Raw genomic sequence first — 14,624 nt, forward strand, 5'->3', positions numbered from 1 at the left:
TGATGCCGATGCTTCTCCGTCCGTACCTAGCAGTATGTAAGCAACATAACATTGACATACATGCGCCTGTTGCGTACTCGTATAAGGCATGCATCCATCCTTCTCCTGCCTTCTTCCCACCCCCCCTTAATCACCATATCTTCCTTCACTTGCTTCATCCCCAGCAAAAGGGGGTGTTGATCGATTTCAATAGTCTGCACTCCTCGCACCTCCTGTGCTCTCTACCTGCTCTACCAGTCAGAAATATCGACCACTGCACCTTTCGTCAACTCCTCCTCCCTGTTGTGTCGGCCACATGCAGTCTTGTTCATGTGCAGACAGGGCAAATGGGAACCCATCCCGAGGAATCCGCTGAACACGTTTTTAGCGCCTTACCCGGCACCATGGACTGACAAGAGGAGACATCAGATCATTCATTGGGACGTGGCTTTTGGTGATGACAGAGGTGTTACTACTACTGGTGGTGCTGGTTCAGGCCATCACAAGTCCCTCACGGTGCTCTTCGGACGGAGCACGGAGTAGGGTTACAGAGTACGCTGAGCACTCGCCTAGGAAGTATGACGTGTAACTTGCTGGCCTGTCTTGGTTACTGGAACACTGGCGCTGTCATCGGTCAGACCACACAGCCTTGGAGTACGCCGGCTGATTGCTCTGCTGACGAGGTTGGATCAATGGAATAGGCTATCGGCGCCGGACGGGGCGGTCGGTCTCGTAGGTAACTAGTTAAGGTTGTTGGTTGGATCTCACACTAACAACGGCCTAACACCTGCCAGACAGGAAACTGTTGAGAAGAGATTTTTGTGACAAATTGTTAGCTCTCGTTAGTTCGTTCCTTTTCGTTCCCTTTCATCCTTAGAGAGGACTCCTGCATCCTCTGACATCATAGGGTCGTCCGTTTACCCTAAACGGAATACTTCCAAGACCACAGTTCTCAGGGGTAGATCATGATGGAAAACCATAGACAAAGAATAAGGGAGGCTTGTCTCAAAAGCACTTGGTCGACAGCAACGAGGTTCAATGGAAATAACAAACGAGACGACCTTGTCGACTTGTCGGGTATTTCGTAAGAAGAAAGGCAGAGAAGGCTTGATAATTTCTTCTTCTAGCCACGAGTCGTGCTCTGGTGGGTAGAGCGACGCTGTGCAAAATAGCCTTGAAGGAAACGCACAGATGACTATTGTTATTTTGTTGGTCTCACTGTTTGCTGTATTGACGGACTAATAACGAGTGTCTTCGAGAGGTTTCTTGTCCGGGTACACACACCCCTGCTAGGGAGGCCGGAGTGATATACCTGGATTAACATTGATATACAGGGCACAGGTCTATAAATACATGCGTGGTTCAAGATACCTGGTGTCAAACGGAAAGGATAGGAATATGGATAATGAAAACTGGGCATCCGGGGAGTCTGCTAGTTATCCGTGAATTGGCTTTCGATATATCAACTTCGCCCATGCACATCGACTATACGACACAGCACGAGAGCACAGAGTACTCCGTACAGATACAGCATTGACTCCAGCATAGAGTATGATAGGTAGAGATAGAGATATGGATAAAATGTGAGCTGAGGGGCCCTCGAAACCTGTAGCCGGGAGGAGCTAACCTCCCGGCTAACCGATGTCCAGTAACAATACGCCATACCTCGTCTTGATACTTATTGTAGCATCCAACCGATTCCCACGATGCCATGGCATGCATATGGATTGCGATCAGGGACACATCGTGTTTGGCTCCTTTTTTGGGAACCATGGGCCCCTGCTTTGGCTTTAGGTAGCTTGCCGTTTCAATCCATGGCCCCGAAGGCTACCCATAACTATCGTCATTGCGGGCCCCGGGGGGTGTCATCAAGAGAGGCATTTGCTTCTTCCTCCCCTGACCACGGAAAAAAAAAAAAAAACCTGGTTAAGTTTTGCCTCCGCATCGTAACTTCTATATTCTCAAACTTATGAAGTCACCACCAGATCTGAGGAATAATGATCTTCTGCGAGGATCCCGAAGGCGTCTCACAAGCTGGTTCCTCATTGCTTTCATGCATCCAGCTTGTGCTGCCATCCGCTTGATCACGAATTACATCGTTGTTCTTCACCACGCCGTGTGTCAGCTGGGAGGCGGAAAGGGAGGAACCAAGTGCTGCAATTCGGCCAGGTGCATACGAGCATCGGGAAGGGCGGCTTTCAACCACAATAAATCTCTGTTTGTTTGCATGTCTCGATATCTCTGGGCCGTCGATCCAACATGATTCGCAGCCAGGCAACTTCGACCAATTGGAGCAGGCGGGGCGCTTTTGACGAAGGGAAAACGGTCTGATTGGTGCCCGGATGCACAGTCACGTGTGGAAATGAAAGACTAATCATCCAATCAGTTCCCGTGAACTGTCTAATAACATATTATACACCCAATAGTGATAATTTTATATTTAAAACACTAGTAAAACTATTTTTTATTGGTCGAAATATATGATGCACCATGTAATGGACTTCCTAAAATGGCATCGCCTTCTGCCTGCAAGGATCGCAAGTTGGGCTTTTTGATAGAAGAAAGAGATAAAGAGAGAAAGGGAGAGAGAGAAGCAGAAGAAAAGGAGGAGAAAGATGGCAGAGTACGGAGCTCACTAGTGACAAAAAAATAACAAAGATATAAGATAAAAAAGGTGGGAAAAAAGGCTGGTGCAGGACTGGTTTGCAGCGAAGTCAGTCCGTCTGCCAGGGCCGATGTAGCTAGGTATAATCTCATATCTCGTCCCATGGATTCCCTTACGAAGTTGCTGTATCCAGCCCTGCTCTCTTGGGAACTCTAGTTATCTCAAAGGGAGCTGGGACGGTTCGCGGAGCACTTGAACGCTATATGTGTTAAGAATAGTCACCCAACAACTAATACCCTGGAATATACGGAGTACACCCCAAGGTATCAGAGGATCGTAATGAATTACTGCCGTATAAGATTCTATCTGATCCCCTCCAGCCCGTCAATATTCCGCGGGGTCGTCTCAAATAGTTATTCGTTGTCATACAAGTGCCAGGGGCCCTTTCACCCCCTGAGTCTGCATTGATATTGATATCAAAGCCCACAAGACCTGTGATAACCAACCTTAGAGCTGCCGTAGCCCGTTTTAACTCTCCCTATTCATGCATTGGCAGCCTTCTATGGAAAGCCATGCAGATGCCAGGGACATCCCCCTGACCGAGGTTGGCCAACTACTCGTGATCTTTGTCTCTGCGCACCACATACCAGCATCGTATGGCGAACCCATAACTATCCGCCATCTTCGGCACAGAGTCTAACGAAGTCCGCCAGCCAGGTCAGTCAGAGTGTCAACCAACCCAAAGACTCGCCTTCAGAGGCCCTCTCGAACAACTAGGCTCGGCGCATAAACCATATGCGTAGCCGGCCCCCTCTGCTAACCTTGATAAAAAACCATCTCCTGCAGACTTAGCTACTGAGCGCTCTGGCTAGCTCAACGCATAAAAAAGGGGGCTCAGCCAGGCCTTTTAAGCCGCAGCAGCAGCAGCAGCAGCGGCAGCTCAGCGAGACTGAAGGGCTGTCGACCAAGCCAGTGACAGCCTGCCAGACCTGGTCGTGTGCCCTGTCGTCGCTGGGCCATCCGGCACCTCAGCAGCAAAGCCACATCAACTGACACTGCTGCCGATGTTTTCTCTCCAGACAGCGAGGCCTGCTGCCTGTCCTCGACCTTGTCCAACCGTCTAAACCTTCCCGCAAGAGGTGCGTCTGACTAGCTGGACTAGCGCTGGTGCGAGAGCCACAAGGCGACTTGCGTCAGTGACCCCAGCAGTTAGTTAGTGGACTCGTGGCTGGAGGTTTTGATAGGCCTAGGCTCGATCCCCCGGTGTCATCGCTGAGACAGAAAGCGAAGAAATCAAGTTGGAAGTTGAAGCGAGAACAGCAACAAGGGCTTCTTTCTGGTCCTTTCCATGCACTCTGGCTTCTTCTTCGTCCTTTTCCTTTCCTGCTCTTTGAGTTACCAGAGCCAGCGGGAAGCACATGATTGCCTTTCCTTTGGCCTTCTTCCCTTTTTGTCGCCGGCCAACCAACCGCAAGGCAAAAAAATAAAAACATCCCAACTCAACAACGACCAACTTCCTCCTCCTCCCCACATTTCTCAGGTTAATATATATAAAAAATTCACCCTATATATACGCTCTTCTCCCAGTGACAACCATGAGATTTCGGTAATCGGTGACCTCTGACCACGGACATGACCCTCCTCTCGCTGTCGCTGTCGTTGCCGCCGCCGCCGCTCTGTTGCACCGCTTGCCCTCCAGGGACCTCGGGGAAGTCTTCGCTCCCCGCAACCACATAAGAAGAAAAAGTTATTAAGATATTCAAGAGAGATAAGAAAATAAGGATAATAAATACAGAAATCAAGAGGACAAGGAAAGATGGAGGAGAGCAGGATTCTGGGGGAGGACCTCCATGCGCTTCCAGAGCGTCTGCTAGAGCGTCTTTCGCAGATTCCGGGATACTCATGGGACCAGAACGTCACCCCTTTTCAGTCCTCCTACGACCACTGGCAGTTCACTGGAATCAAATACTCCGCAGACTCCGAAAGCATTTCGACGCATACCGCGGCCTCCTCCTCGTCTCGTTCCAAGGCCTCCGCATCGTCGCATAACTCGCCGGAGCTGGAGCCAAGGTCCTTTTTTCCGTCGCAGTGGCGAAAGGCCCCCAGTGAAGCTGGGAGTGAGATCACATCCCCACGCGAAGAAGTCGAGAGGCCATGGCTTCCCGTCATAGCCCGTGTGTCCGGCCATGTTGTCCGCCTTGAGCGTGAGTTTCACATCTTGCGGACGATCGTTGAGACCTCCGATCCAGAATGCAAGCACACCGTTCGCCCCATCGATATCATACACCTTGCTCGCGAGCCAGAGGACAGAGGGCTGCTCCTCGTCACGATTTATGAATACGTATCGCCTAACTATCTAAGACGCTTGATTCTGGGTGGGCCGCACTCCTTCCAAATGGATTGCAGTGTCCCGCCATCGACCAATCCAGATATTGAAGAGGTTTCACTGCAGGCGTTTTTTGATTTTGCCATTGGAGCTTGCGAGTGTCTCGAGTTGCTGCATTATGGTCTAAAGACCATCCATGGTGAAATACGTGGTGACGCTTTCCACTTCTCCGAGGAAACTAGGGTCGTTAGGCTGATGAATACCGGTAATGGTCCTAGGTCATTCGACAATGCTCTAGGCGACGGTTGGGCCGTCTTGTCAAAGGAAATCGGCGTCAGGAACAAGCTACAGTTTATCGCGCCAGAACAGACCGGAAGATTACCAACAGAGCCTGACAGCAGAACAGATATATATGCTCTTGGTATTCTACTATGGATTATGCTAGCTCGGAAGCCCGCTTTCGAGGGAAAAGACCTTGTTGAAGTAGTGCAGAATGTCCTGAGCAAGAAACTATCTCCCATATCGACCTTACGCCTTGATATGCCTGATGCATGCTCCGCCGTTATTCAAAAGATGACCAAAAAACAAATCAATGAGAGGTATCATACCATCTCAGCAGTCAAATGGGATTTCCAGCAGATCTCCAAGCTGCTCGGCGATGGGAACTCAGAGGCACTGAGAGACTTCCAGGTAGCCCAGCGGGATGTTTCCTCTTTCTTCACGCTACCTTCCGGCATGTTTGGAAGGAAAGTCGAATTCGACCGGATTATGAGCGTCATAAACAAGGCCAGCAAGCGACGGCAAGCTGCCACCACCCCTAACAAGCCAAGTCTCTACGCAAGGAGCTCGGCTTCGTCGATTTCGGGCGACAGACTAGATGCTGTTGAAGTTGATGCCTCCAGTGATTCTGGTTCCTACGCAGCCCCTATTTCAGCATTCAGACCTAACTCGATTTCTCACGCTTCGACCTCTCATGGCTTGATGCCTTCCCACGATTCGATGTTCAGTGGTGATCATGGCACTACTAGCGGTAAATCCACGCTTCTTTCAAACCGCATGAAAAGCCCTACGGATTCGCGAATGTCATGGGAATTTATCGATCGTGACTCCCCCAGCGTCGCATTCGACTCGACCTCTCTAGCTCGGCGAAAAGCAGCACATACAAAATATAGACATGGTGGTCGATGTGAAGTGATAACGGTGTCTGGACCAACCGGAATGGGCAAATCAGACCTGCTCCAGCGTCTGCTACCCGAAATACGCAAACTCGGTTACGTTGCCGTTGCAAAGGTCGACCGACAGTCTAAATTGCCGTTTGATCCTTTCCTCAAAGCACTAGCCAGCCTATTACGACAGATATTTTCTGAGCGTGATATTTCGACAGAATACCACAATTCCATCCGCAATAGCCTGCAGCCCATCTGGCCGTCCCTCCACCAATTCCTCGACCTTCCCTACCAGCTACTCTTCCAAGATAATGTCGACTACGAACCACCGGTACACCAGAGATCCTTTCACCCACTAAAGGGCCTAAAGGAGGGTATAGAAGAATCGTTCAGTGTCAGTGCCCCCGAATTTACAAGTCTCAGACATGGCCAAACCTCACAAGATTTCATTCAGGGACCGTCCGCTTCAGGAATGAACTTTGTGGAAATCGTGATCGACGTGCTGAGGGTTATGTCCTTATACGAGGTCATCTGCATATGTATCGACAATGCACACTTCGTGGACGATGAGTCTGCCGGCCTATTGCTTGAGATCATAAAGAACAAAGTCAGATGCGTGGTCATCCTCACTGGACGCACCGATGACATTGTCTCGCCTATCATGAAATCCATTTTCGCAGGCGAGGGATCAAGTATTACAAATGTGGTACTGGAACCTCTGACCGAAGATGATATTCTTGAATTCGTCGCCGCGACAATGCACCAAACTTCAAACAACTCTCTGGTCCCCCTAGCCGCTGTCGTTCAGGAGAAGAGCCGTGGAAACCCCTTTTACATTCGCATGATTCTTGAAACATGTTATCGGAAGAACTGCATCTGGTACTCCTGGAGAGACGCTGCGTGGGAGTTCGACCTTGATCGAGTATTCTCGGAATTTGTTGTCCCTGGGTACGGCGAAGGCATTGGAACCAACTTCGTTGTCAAACGATTGCAAGAAATGCCTTCTGCCGCACGTTCTATTGTCCTATGGGCTGCGTTGCTAGGCACTACCTTTTCATTCTCGCTTGTGCAAAAGCTACTTTCTGGAGAATTCCTGTTTGAGGTTGGTGGCGAGGAAGAAGATGATGTGACTTGTCCCGCTCAGACCAAGTGGAAACAAAACAGTAGTGACATTGTTGCTGGGCTTCAATTCCTACTTCAGGCATACATCATAATTCCTGGAGAAACTGATGATGAGTTCAGGTGAGTATATTCATTCTGATTTTTATGTTTTGGGATAAGGATTTGACCGGCTAATACGAGATAGATTTTCTTCTGATCATTATGCCCAAGCAGTGGCCTCTATGCGGCAGTGCCATAATGTGGAGAAAATGCATTTCATCATAACGCAAACTATGATGAAGTATTTACCTGACAACGAAGCGACCATGCACCTTAAATCTCGCCACATTGGTCTTTCTGCCAAGCTAATCAAGGAAAGGGTCCCGATACGTACTGCATATCGTGATGTTTTGTACAGGGCAGGGCTATCGAGCTACAAGTCGGGAGCCAAAGCAATGGCCCTTAAACATTATCAACTATGTGTCTTCCTTCTACAGGACAGCCCTTGGGCCCCAGATACCCCAGACGCCTACTACGACGAGACTAGGGAGCTTTACATTCAAGTCGCAGAAATGCACCTTGCCTTGGGTCAAACAGAGGAAACGTTGAATGCTCTCAAGCCTGTTTTTGAAAATGCACGCACAGCACCCTGTAAGGCCAGAGCTTGGACGTTGCGAAGTCGAGTTCATTCCGTTTCAGGGGACGTATGTTCTGCCCTTGGTGACCTATTCACCTGCTTGGAGGAGCTCGGCGTGAAAATCAACCGCGTAGCAACGTGGGAAGAAAGCGACAAGGCATACAGAAAAATTGCAAAGTATCTTCAAACGATTGACTTCGATACTCTGTTAACGCGACCTCTTAGCAATGACCGAGCCTTAATCGCGGCCGGCTCAGTGTTGAACGAAGCCATATCCATTTGCCTCTGGCTTGACCCTATGATGTACTTCCATCTTACCGTCGAAATGATGCGGCTACATCTTGAGTATGGGGCGATGGCGCAGGTAGTATACTTGTACAGCCAGTTATCGACAATTGCATTGAGCCGATTTAAGGATATGCAACTCGGCTTGAAGCTTAGTGACGCTGCATTGTCGATTCTGCGCATTACTAGTGACCCAGCAGCGATCGCGCGTGGCATTACCATTCATAATTTCTTCATTAACCATATGCGGGACCCAGTTTCTGCGATTCTACCCCTACTGGAAACGTCAACAGAGGCTGCGTTCTTCCTTGGTGACCGTTATTACATCCTTCTCAATGTATCCTCGATGGTTATCACTCGGCTTGTTCTCGGCCACGACTTAGGGGAGATAGAAGATCTTTGCAATGATGCGACTGAAGGGATCGATGACTGGGTTCATGATATTCGTGGAGGGCTCGGTATTGTAGCGACTCGGTAAGTGCAGTATTCCCCACCTATCCTTAAGTTATGGCGCAGTACATGTATTAATTCTTTAACAGACAAGCCGCACGCGCACTTCAAGGGAAAACACTGGCTAGTTCACCAGAACTTGCCCTATCTGATGCATATCATGACGATCAAAGATTGCAGGCGGAAGTTTTGGAGCGTTTCCCTGGCAAACCCCATGTTCTAGTTACATACCGCAGTATCATTCTCATTCCACTGTATGCGTTTGGCCACTACTCAAGGATAGTGGAAATGGGTACCGAGATGGTCGGTCAGTTGCGTGGTATCTTTTCGTCAAGACTGGCCACTCAGGTTTACTTTTATCTCTCGTTGGCTACTTTATCCCTGCATTTCGAAGACCCTTTGAGACCTGATTTAGAGGAAAACCTTAAGACGGTTGAACGATACAAGGAAGAAATTGATTATATGCGGGACGCCTGTGATGCAAATTATGGAATGTGGTCGTTACTAGTCAAAGGTCTACTGTCTGAACTGAAGAGAGACTTCCAAGGTGCATTGGTAGCATTTGAGGTAAGTGTCGAGCTTACCCCTTTAAGCGGCATTGTTCAAATCTAACCACTTGGAATCACAGGAGGCGTTAGATCATGCTCAAATCCACAACTGGCCAATTGAAGAGGCCATCGCTTACGAACTTCAAGGTAAAGATAATCTCGCTGCATGATGCTGTACAACCATATAAAAAAAGCTCATTGCTAACCATTTCTTGTGCAGTTGATTTTCTTGTTCGACGTGGGGCTAAACGTGCAGCGCAAATGATGCTGCAGCCAGCTATTTCTGTGTGGAATAGAATTGGAGCGTCTAGAAAGGCACGACAGCTAACTGAGAAATTCGAATGGCTGATGAGGATCGGCACAGTGTCAAGAACAAACGACGTTGGCTGCCAAACGATCGACTCACTTCTTGGTGTTCAAAAGTCCAACGTTACTGAGTCTACGTCTGAAAACCGTGGCCTTAATTCTCTCGAGAGCGGCCATAATCAGAAATGGCTGGAACAAAATCAAGGGAACGAAGGCCCTTCTGACATAACTGGGGTTGGTCTGGATATAATCGACCTGTCTACCATTATCGAATTCAGCCATATCATGTCATCTGAACTCGAGGTCAACAAGCTATTAACGAAGATGGTCGGCATTATATTGGAATCATGCAGCGGCTCGGAACTTGCCCTTGTGATCACCGAATTCGAATCCCAGGGTTGGTGTGTTGCTGCCTCTGGAGACAACGAAAGCGACCCTATTGCATACGAAAACGGTCTGCCTTTCTCTGAAGTGGAAGATAAAATGGCCCAGCAAATCAGCAACTATACTCTTCGTACCAGGGAGGCAGTCTTGGTGCACAACGTCTTGGAAGACGACCGATTTACAAATCTCAGCGAATCCTACGCATCCCGTCATCCCCACGGTCGGTCAATAATTGTTCTGCCGATTATTCAGGCAAAGAAGTTCCTTGGAGTGGTACATATCGAAGGAAAACCGAATTCCTTTACTCAACGCAATCTGGTATTGTTGCGCCTTGTTTGCAACCAAATGGGTATCTCGCTTGCAAATGCCTTCCTTTTCCAAGAGGTGCGGAAAGTGAGGTAAGTTTTATCATATTAGTACAGTCTTGCCACGGAAATACATGAACTAACTTCTGCTCTAGTGCTGCTAATGCTGCCATGGTTGAAGCCCAAAAGCGTGCCTTAGTCCAAGCCCGGGAAGCGGAGCATAAAGCTAAAATTGCCGAAGTTGAGGCCAACCATAACGTTAAGCTCAAGGAAGATGCGGCAAAGGCTAAGTCAATTTTCCTTGCAAACATCTCGCACGATTTACGCACACCTATGACTGGAGTCATTGGATTATCGGAATTGCTTAAAGCTACTAAGCTGGATCCTAAGCAAGATGTTTACGTTGAATCAATACGTGTTTGTGCCGACACTCTACTTACATTGATTAACGATATCTTGGACTTTTCTAAACTTGAGGCTGGAAAGATGAAGGTTTCCATTGTCCCGATAAACCTTCGCCAGACAATTGCTGAAGTCGTCCGGGCCCTTCGATATACTCATCGAGAGAAGGGACTGAACACGATTGAAGACCTTGATAGCATCGATCCCGACCTTCTTGTCATGGGAGATCCCGTTCGTTTGCACCAGATATTTATGAACTTGTTGAGTAATAGCTACAAGTTCACACCAGCAGGGTCAGTGACAGTTCGAGCAATTGTCGAAGAAGATACTCCAGAGAAAATACGGGTAACATGCAAAGTTGCCGACACTGGAATTGGTATTTCAGAGGAGCAACTAGTTCGCTTGTTCAGACCGTTCTCTCAGGCTGACAGCTCTACTGCAAGATCTTATGGTGGTAGTGGGTTGGGGCTAAGTATTTGCAAGGCTATCATCGAGGACGTTCTTGGTGGACGAATATGGCTACAGTCCAAGGAAGGTGAAGGAACTACAGTGACCTTCACGCTCGTCTTCAAAAAGGCTGGCAAGGATGCAGTTCCAAAGGCCCCATGGACACAGGAGCCGGGACATAAGCAGCCACATGCCCACAGATTACGGGATATTTCCCATATACCCCGCGACGATGTCAGGATTTGCATTGCCGAAGACAATCCAATTAACCAAAAGATAGCTGTGAGCTTCGTCCACCACCTAGGTCTGTCGAGTGAGGTGTATAGTGATGGTGAGCAAGCTGTTGAGGCCCTTCGACAGAGATCTAGGGATGGCAAGCCCTTCCATGTTGTTTTGATGGATGTCCAAATGCCAGTGCTCGACGGGTGCGATGCCACACGCAGGATCCGCGAAGATCCAGACCCAAATGTCAACGAGGTGCTGGTCATCGCCATGACAGCAAGTGCCATTGAGGGAGACCGTGAAAAGTGCATTGACGCCGGCATGAACAATTACTTAGCCAAACCTGTGCGATCTGATGTGCTAAAGGGTATGCTGGACCGGTACCTGGCACCGCAGACGAAGGCACTGCCGAAGAGGTCAAAGTCATCGGCTGCTGCCTCTCGTTTGATAGAATTACAGGCTACTACTCCGCCTAAACCCCCGCAGCCTGCTCCATCAATAGATGAACTCATTGCTGAAGAGAAACGGACTAAAGCTACAATAGACGCTGCGATTGTTGCGGCAACCAAAAGGCGCGAAGATACTCCAAATGGTGATTCTATACCTGAGGAATACACCGAGGGAAGCACCGAGGGAAACACTGAGGACAACACCGAGGAAAACACCGAGGAAAAGAGTCAACCTGTGGAGGAGTCGAGAGTAGAAGAACTTAACGATGACGATGCCACGCCAACGCCCCCGAGCAATGATCCCTCTGTCGACAAGACGCCGACCTTGAACGCTGATACCCACTAGCTCGACTCTTCAACGCTCCATCAATGACAACAATATGCCCTGGGTTTATCACCACTTTACAAATTTTTTTAATTATAAGCAGTACGGCCTCTCTCGCGCCTATATTGCTTTTCCATATTCATTTGTTTATCAGATAATAACGACATTTAATACCTTTTTTTTTTTTTTTCAATTTTGGGATATGTGGCAGAGGACCATTCCTCTTTTACCTACTTTCTCACGGCAATGCGAACATGTATATATGGGAACGGGAACATTTGGGACGGTTTTCTTTACTCTTCACTTATGATCAAGAACAGGTAATGGCTTTCTTTTTATTTCTTTCTCATGCTGGTTGGAAAAGACTACGCTCGGCTTGGGAGTGCTGGCTGGCTCAATTGGGATTTGTCCGCAAACATGGTGATCAAAAAAACGAAAAAAGAAGAGAAAAGGAAAAAAAATATCTGGGTTCTGTCATGCTGTACACTCTACTTTCTCTGTTTTCTCTCATGAATGTCGTTCTTCATCAGTTATAGTCTGTGTTTATATGCCTGAATAAATAAATATATTGTATGAATATGGCAGTTCTTCCTCCTCGTGTAGACTATGATCTATGGCCAAAGATGCGGAATCTCTTGACTCCCCCGTCTGGGATCATAGTGAGCTTTGCGTGAGTTGCATGCTGGCCGGCTACCAGGGCGTCTCCCTCGAATACGTGCTCCGTATCAGCTTTGCACGGCTGCTCGCCCTTGACCAGCTCAGCCCAGCCGTCATGGTCGAACGGCGGCTCACTGTCTCCCTCGCCCTTCCAGTCAATCGTCTCGACACGCACTGCCCGCGGGAAGTTCCCCCTGAAGTCCTTGGTATCAACGACCACCTTGACGGCCGATCCAGGCAGGCCCAACTTCACGATGACCCAGTCGACATGGCCTCGTTGGCGGGAGCGTGCAGTCTCCCACCCATCGCCCATGTCCTTCCCTCGCCCGGGCAGCAGAAGGTTAGATGCCGGCGTAAAGTGCTGGTTGCTTGCAGCCAGAGCCAGTCCACCCATCAGCGCCGAGGAGAGCTCTTCCACGGGGGGAGCCTGGCCCTGAGCCGATGCTAGAGACGGCGGCAAGGCGTGGCCGTAGAGTCTGAGCCTGGAGAATCCGCCGTCAGGATACATGCGCACTCTGATATGCGTCAACGGGCCGGTTGGCTTGGGCAGCTTCCAGGCCTGACGCATCGAGGGGCCACATGGCTGCTGTGGCAGGATGGTCTCCCACCGTGAGAAGCTGTCACTGATCATCTCTTGCTCGCTCGCGGCCGATGCAGGGTCAGCGGCGGGCAGATACGCTGCCTCAACGAGGACATGCTCGCCGTAGTTGCCGACGAAGTAAGCGGTATCGATCTCGATTCCCTCGATGATCCCACTGCCTACCCCGAGCTTGATGAGTGCCCAGTCGTACTCGGCGGGGTTATGGCGTCTGGTCTCCCATCCGTCGTACCAGGCCCCTGTGTGGACGAAGACGCCTGGCTTGTGGATAGGGGCACCGGGAGTGAGCAGGTTCGATGCGGCGGCGAAGTACTCGTCGCTACAGGCCAGGACAGTCGAGTTCAGGGCAGAGGATGCTAGATTGGTCGTCTTGGAGAAGCACTTGTCTATCTCCTCACGGGGAACGCTGGTGGCCATGGTCGATTATACAGGGAGAGTAAGTATATATACAGCTTGCTCGTTGGTGTTGCTACTTACCTTGAACAGGGACAGTCTTCTCCCTCTTATACTTACTTGAACTTGCTATACCGAGGGCAAGACAAGACGGCAGCCCCCGCGAGATCTGCTAACTAACGCTCAGTTGCTCGGATGCCGCCGTAACTAAGCAGTTATCCACCTGTCTAGCCATTAGTTATTCTTATACGACTGGGTTGAAGCTACCGCCACCTTCAACGGCAAGGGGACTCTAGCCCCAACTTACTCGAGGTCATATTAAAATATATCACTTGATGCATATACTATACTTGATTATATGGTTTATTTTATGCTATCTGGTTAAGCCTACGGGGATGAAGGATTAGGGTTATTATAAGGACCTCCCAGGGGATAGACACTCTTGTGGCTATCTTTGGTAGAAAGGTGAAGGAAGGTTGATTCTATCTAATATGGGATTGCCCCTTTTTAGTTACATGATCACTGCTTGCTGATAGCATGGACCACGGTGCTCTGTGGTTGAGGTGATCTCCCAATGTAATGGATAGGTATTCTATATCAGAATATACAGCGACTCTTTCTGCAGCCATTTAGGGGCTTCCCCCTTTTCGACCCAGCGGTTTGATTCTTCCTCTAAGGCTGAGAACCAGAGCTGTGGATGTCATGAATGGCTATGCTCCCTTTAATCCACAAATTTCCTCACCCTCACCTCTAGATAGGAGTTTTCCAGGCCATGGAATCAACGGTTATGCCATCTGAATTTCGTGCTGCCCGATGATATCGCTGGAGATCCTGAAACGAGAGATTTCCCTGAAAGCTGTCTGCAACAAATATTGAGAATGATGTGCATAGTCCATCTCCATGTTCCCACAATGGAGTAAACTCTGAAGTCTGTGTTTTATCGAGTTCTCCTTTGGTAGTCAGTTATAGTCGTAGTCAATATATGCGTCACGTAAAGAATCCGTCCATCCTCGATGTGCTGGTTCAAGTAGCAATTCCA

General features: G+C 49.1%; 4 protein-coding genes across 4 annotated transcripts; 2 read left to right on the forward strand and 2 right to left on the reverse strand.

Annotated features, from left to right (window-relative positions):
* Positions 1-2,488: 2,488 nt before the first annotated feature.
* On the forward strand, positions 2,489-2,632 carry ARB_07754 (uncharacterized protein; the record flags this gene model as incomplete). The annotated part of the gene is made up of 1 exon (XM_003013988.1): positions 2,489-2,632. One exon carries the CDS (start codon positions 2,489-2,491, stop codon positions 2,630-2,632), a length of 144 nt encoding a protein of 47 aa, XP_003014034.1.
* A 1,198-nt stretch (positions 2,633-3,830) lies between these two features.
* ARB_07755 (uncharacterized protein) lies at positions 3,831-4,004 on the reverse strand (the record flags this gene model as incomplete). Its single annotated transcript, XM_003013989.1, has 1 exon — positions 3,831-4,004. The coding sequence occupies one exon, from the start codon at positions 4,002-4,004 to the stop codon at positions 3,831-3,833; it is 174 nt and encodes a 57-aa protein (XP_003014035.1).
* Positions 4,005-4,400: 396 nt separating this feature from the next.
* On the forward strand, positions 4,401-11,958 carry ARB_07756 (uncharacterized protein; the record flags this gene model as incomplete). Its single annotated transcript, XM_003013990.1, has 5 exons — positions 4,401-7,318; positions 7,383-8,573; positions 8,678-9,116; positions 9,188-10,185; positions 10,248-11,958. The coding sequence occupies 5 exons, from the start codon at positions 4,401-4,403 to the stop codon at positions 11,956-11,958; spliced, it is 7,257 nt and encodes a 2,418-aa protein (XP_003014036.1).
* A 583-nt stretch (positions 11,959-12,541) lies between these two features.
* ARB_07757 (uncharacterized protein) lies at positions 12,542-13,609 on the reverse strand (the record flags this gene model as incomplete). The annotated part of the gene is made up of 1 exon (XM_003013991.1): positions 12,542-13,609. The coding sequence occupies one exon, from the start codon at positions 13,607-13,609 to the stop codon at positions 12,542-12,544; it is 1,068 nt and encodes a 355-aa protein (XP_003014037.1).
* Between the last annotated feature and the right edge of the window lie 1,015 nt (positions 13,610-14,624).

Source organism: Trichophyton benhamiae, assembly GCF_000151125.1.
Source record: "Trichophyton benhamiae CBS 112371 chromosome Unknown Abenha-G-c-312d04.f1, whole genome shotgun sequence".
NCBI classification, from domain to species: domain Eukaryota; kingdom Fungi; phylum Ascomycota; class Eurotiomycetes; order Onygenales; family Arthrodermataceae; genus Trichophyton; species Trichophyton benhamiae.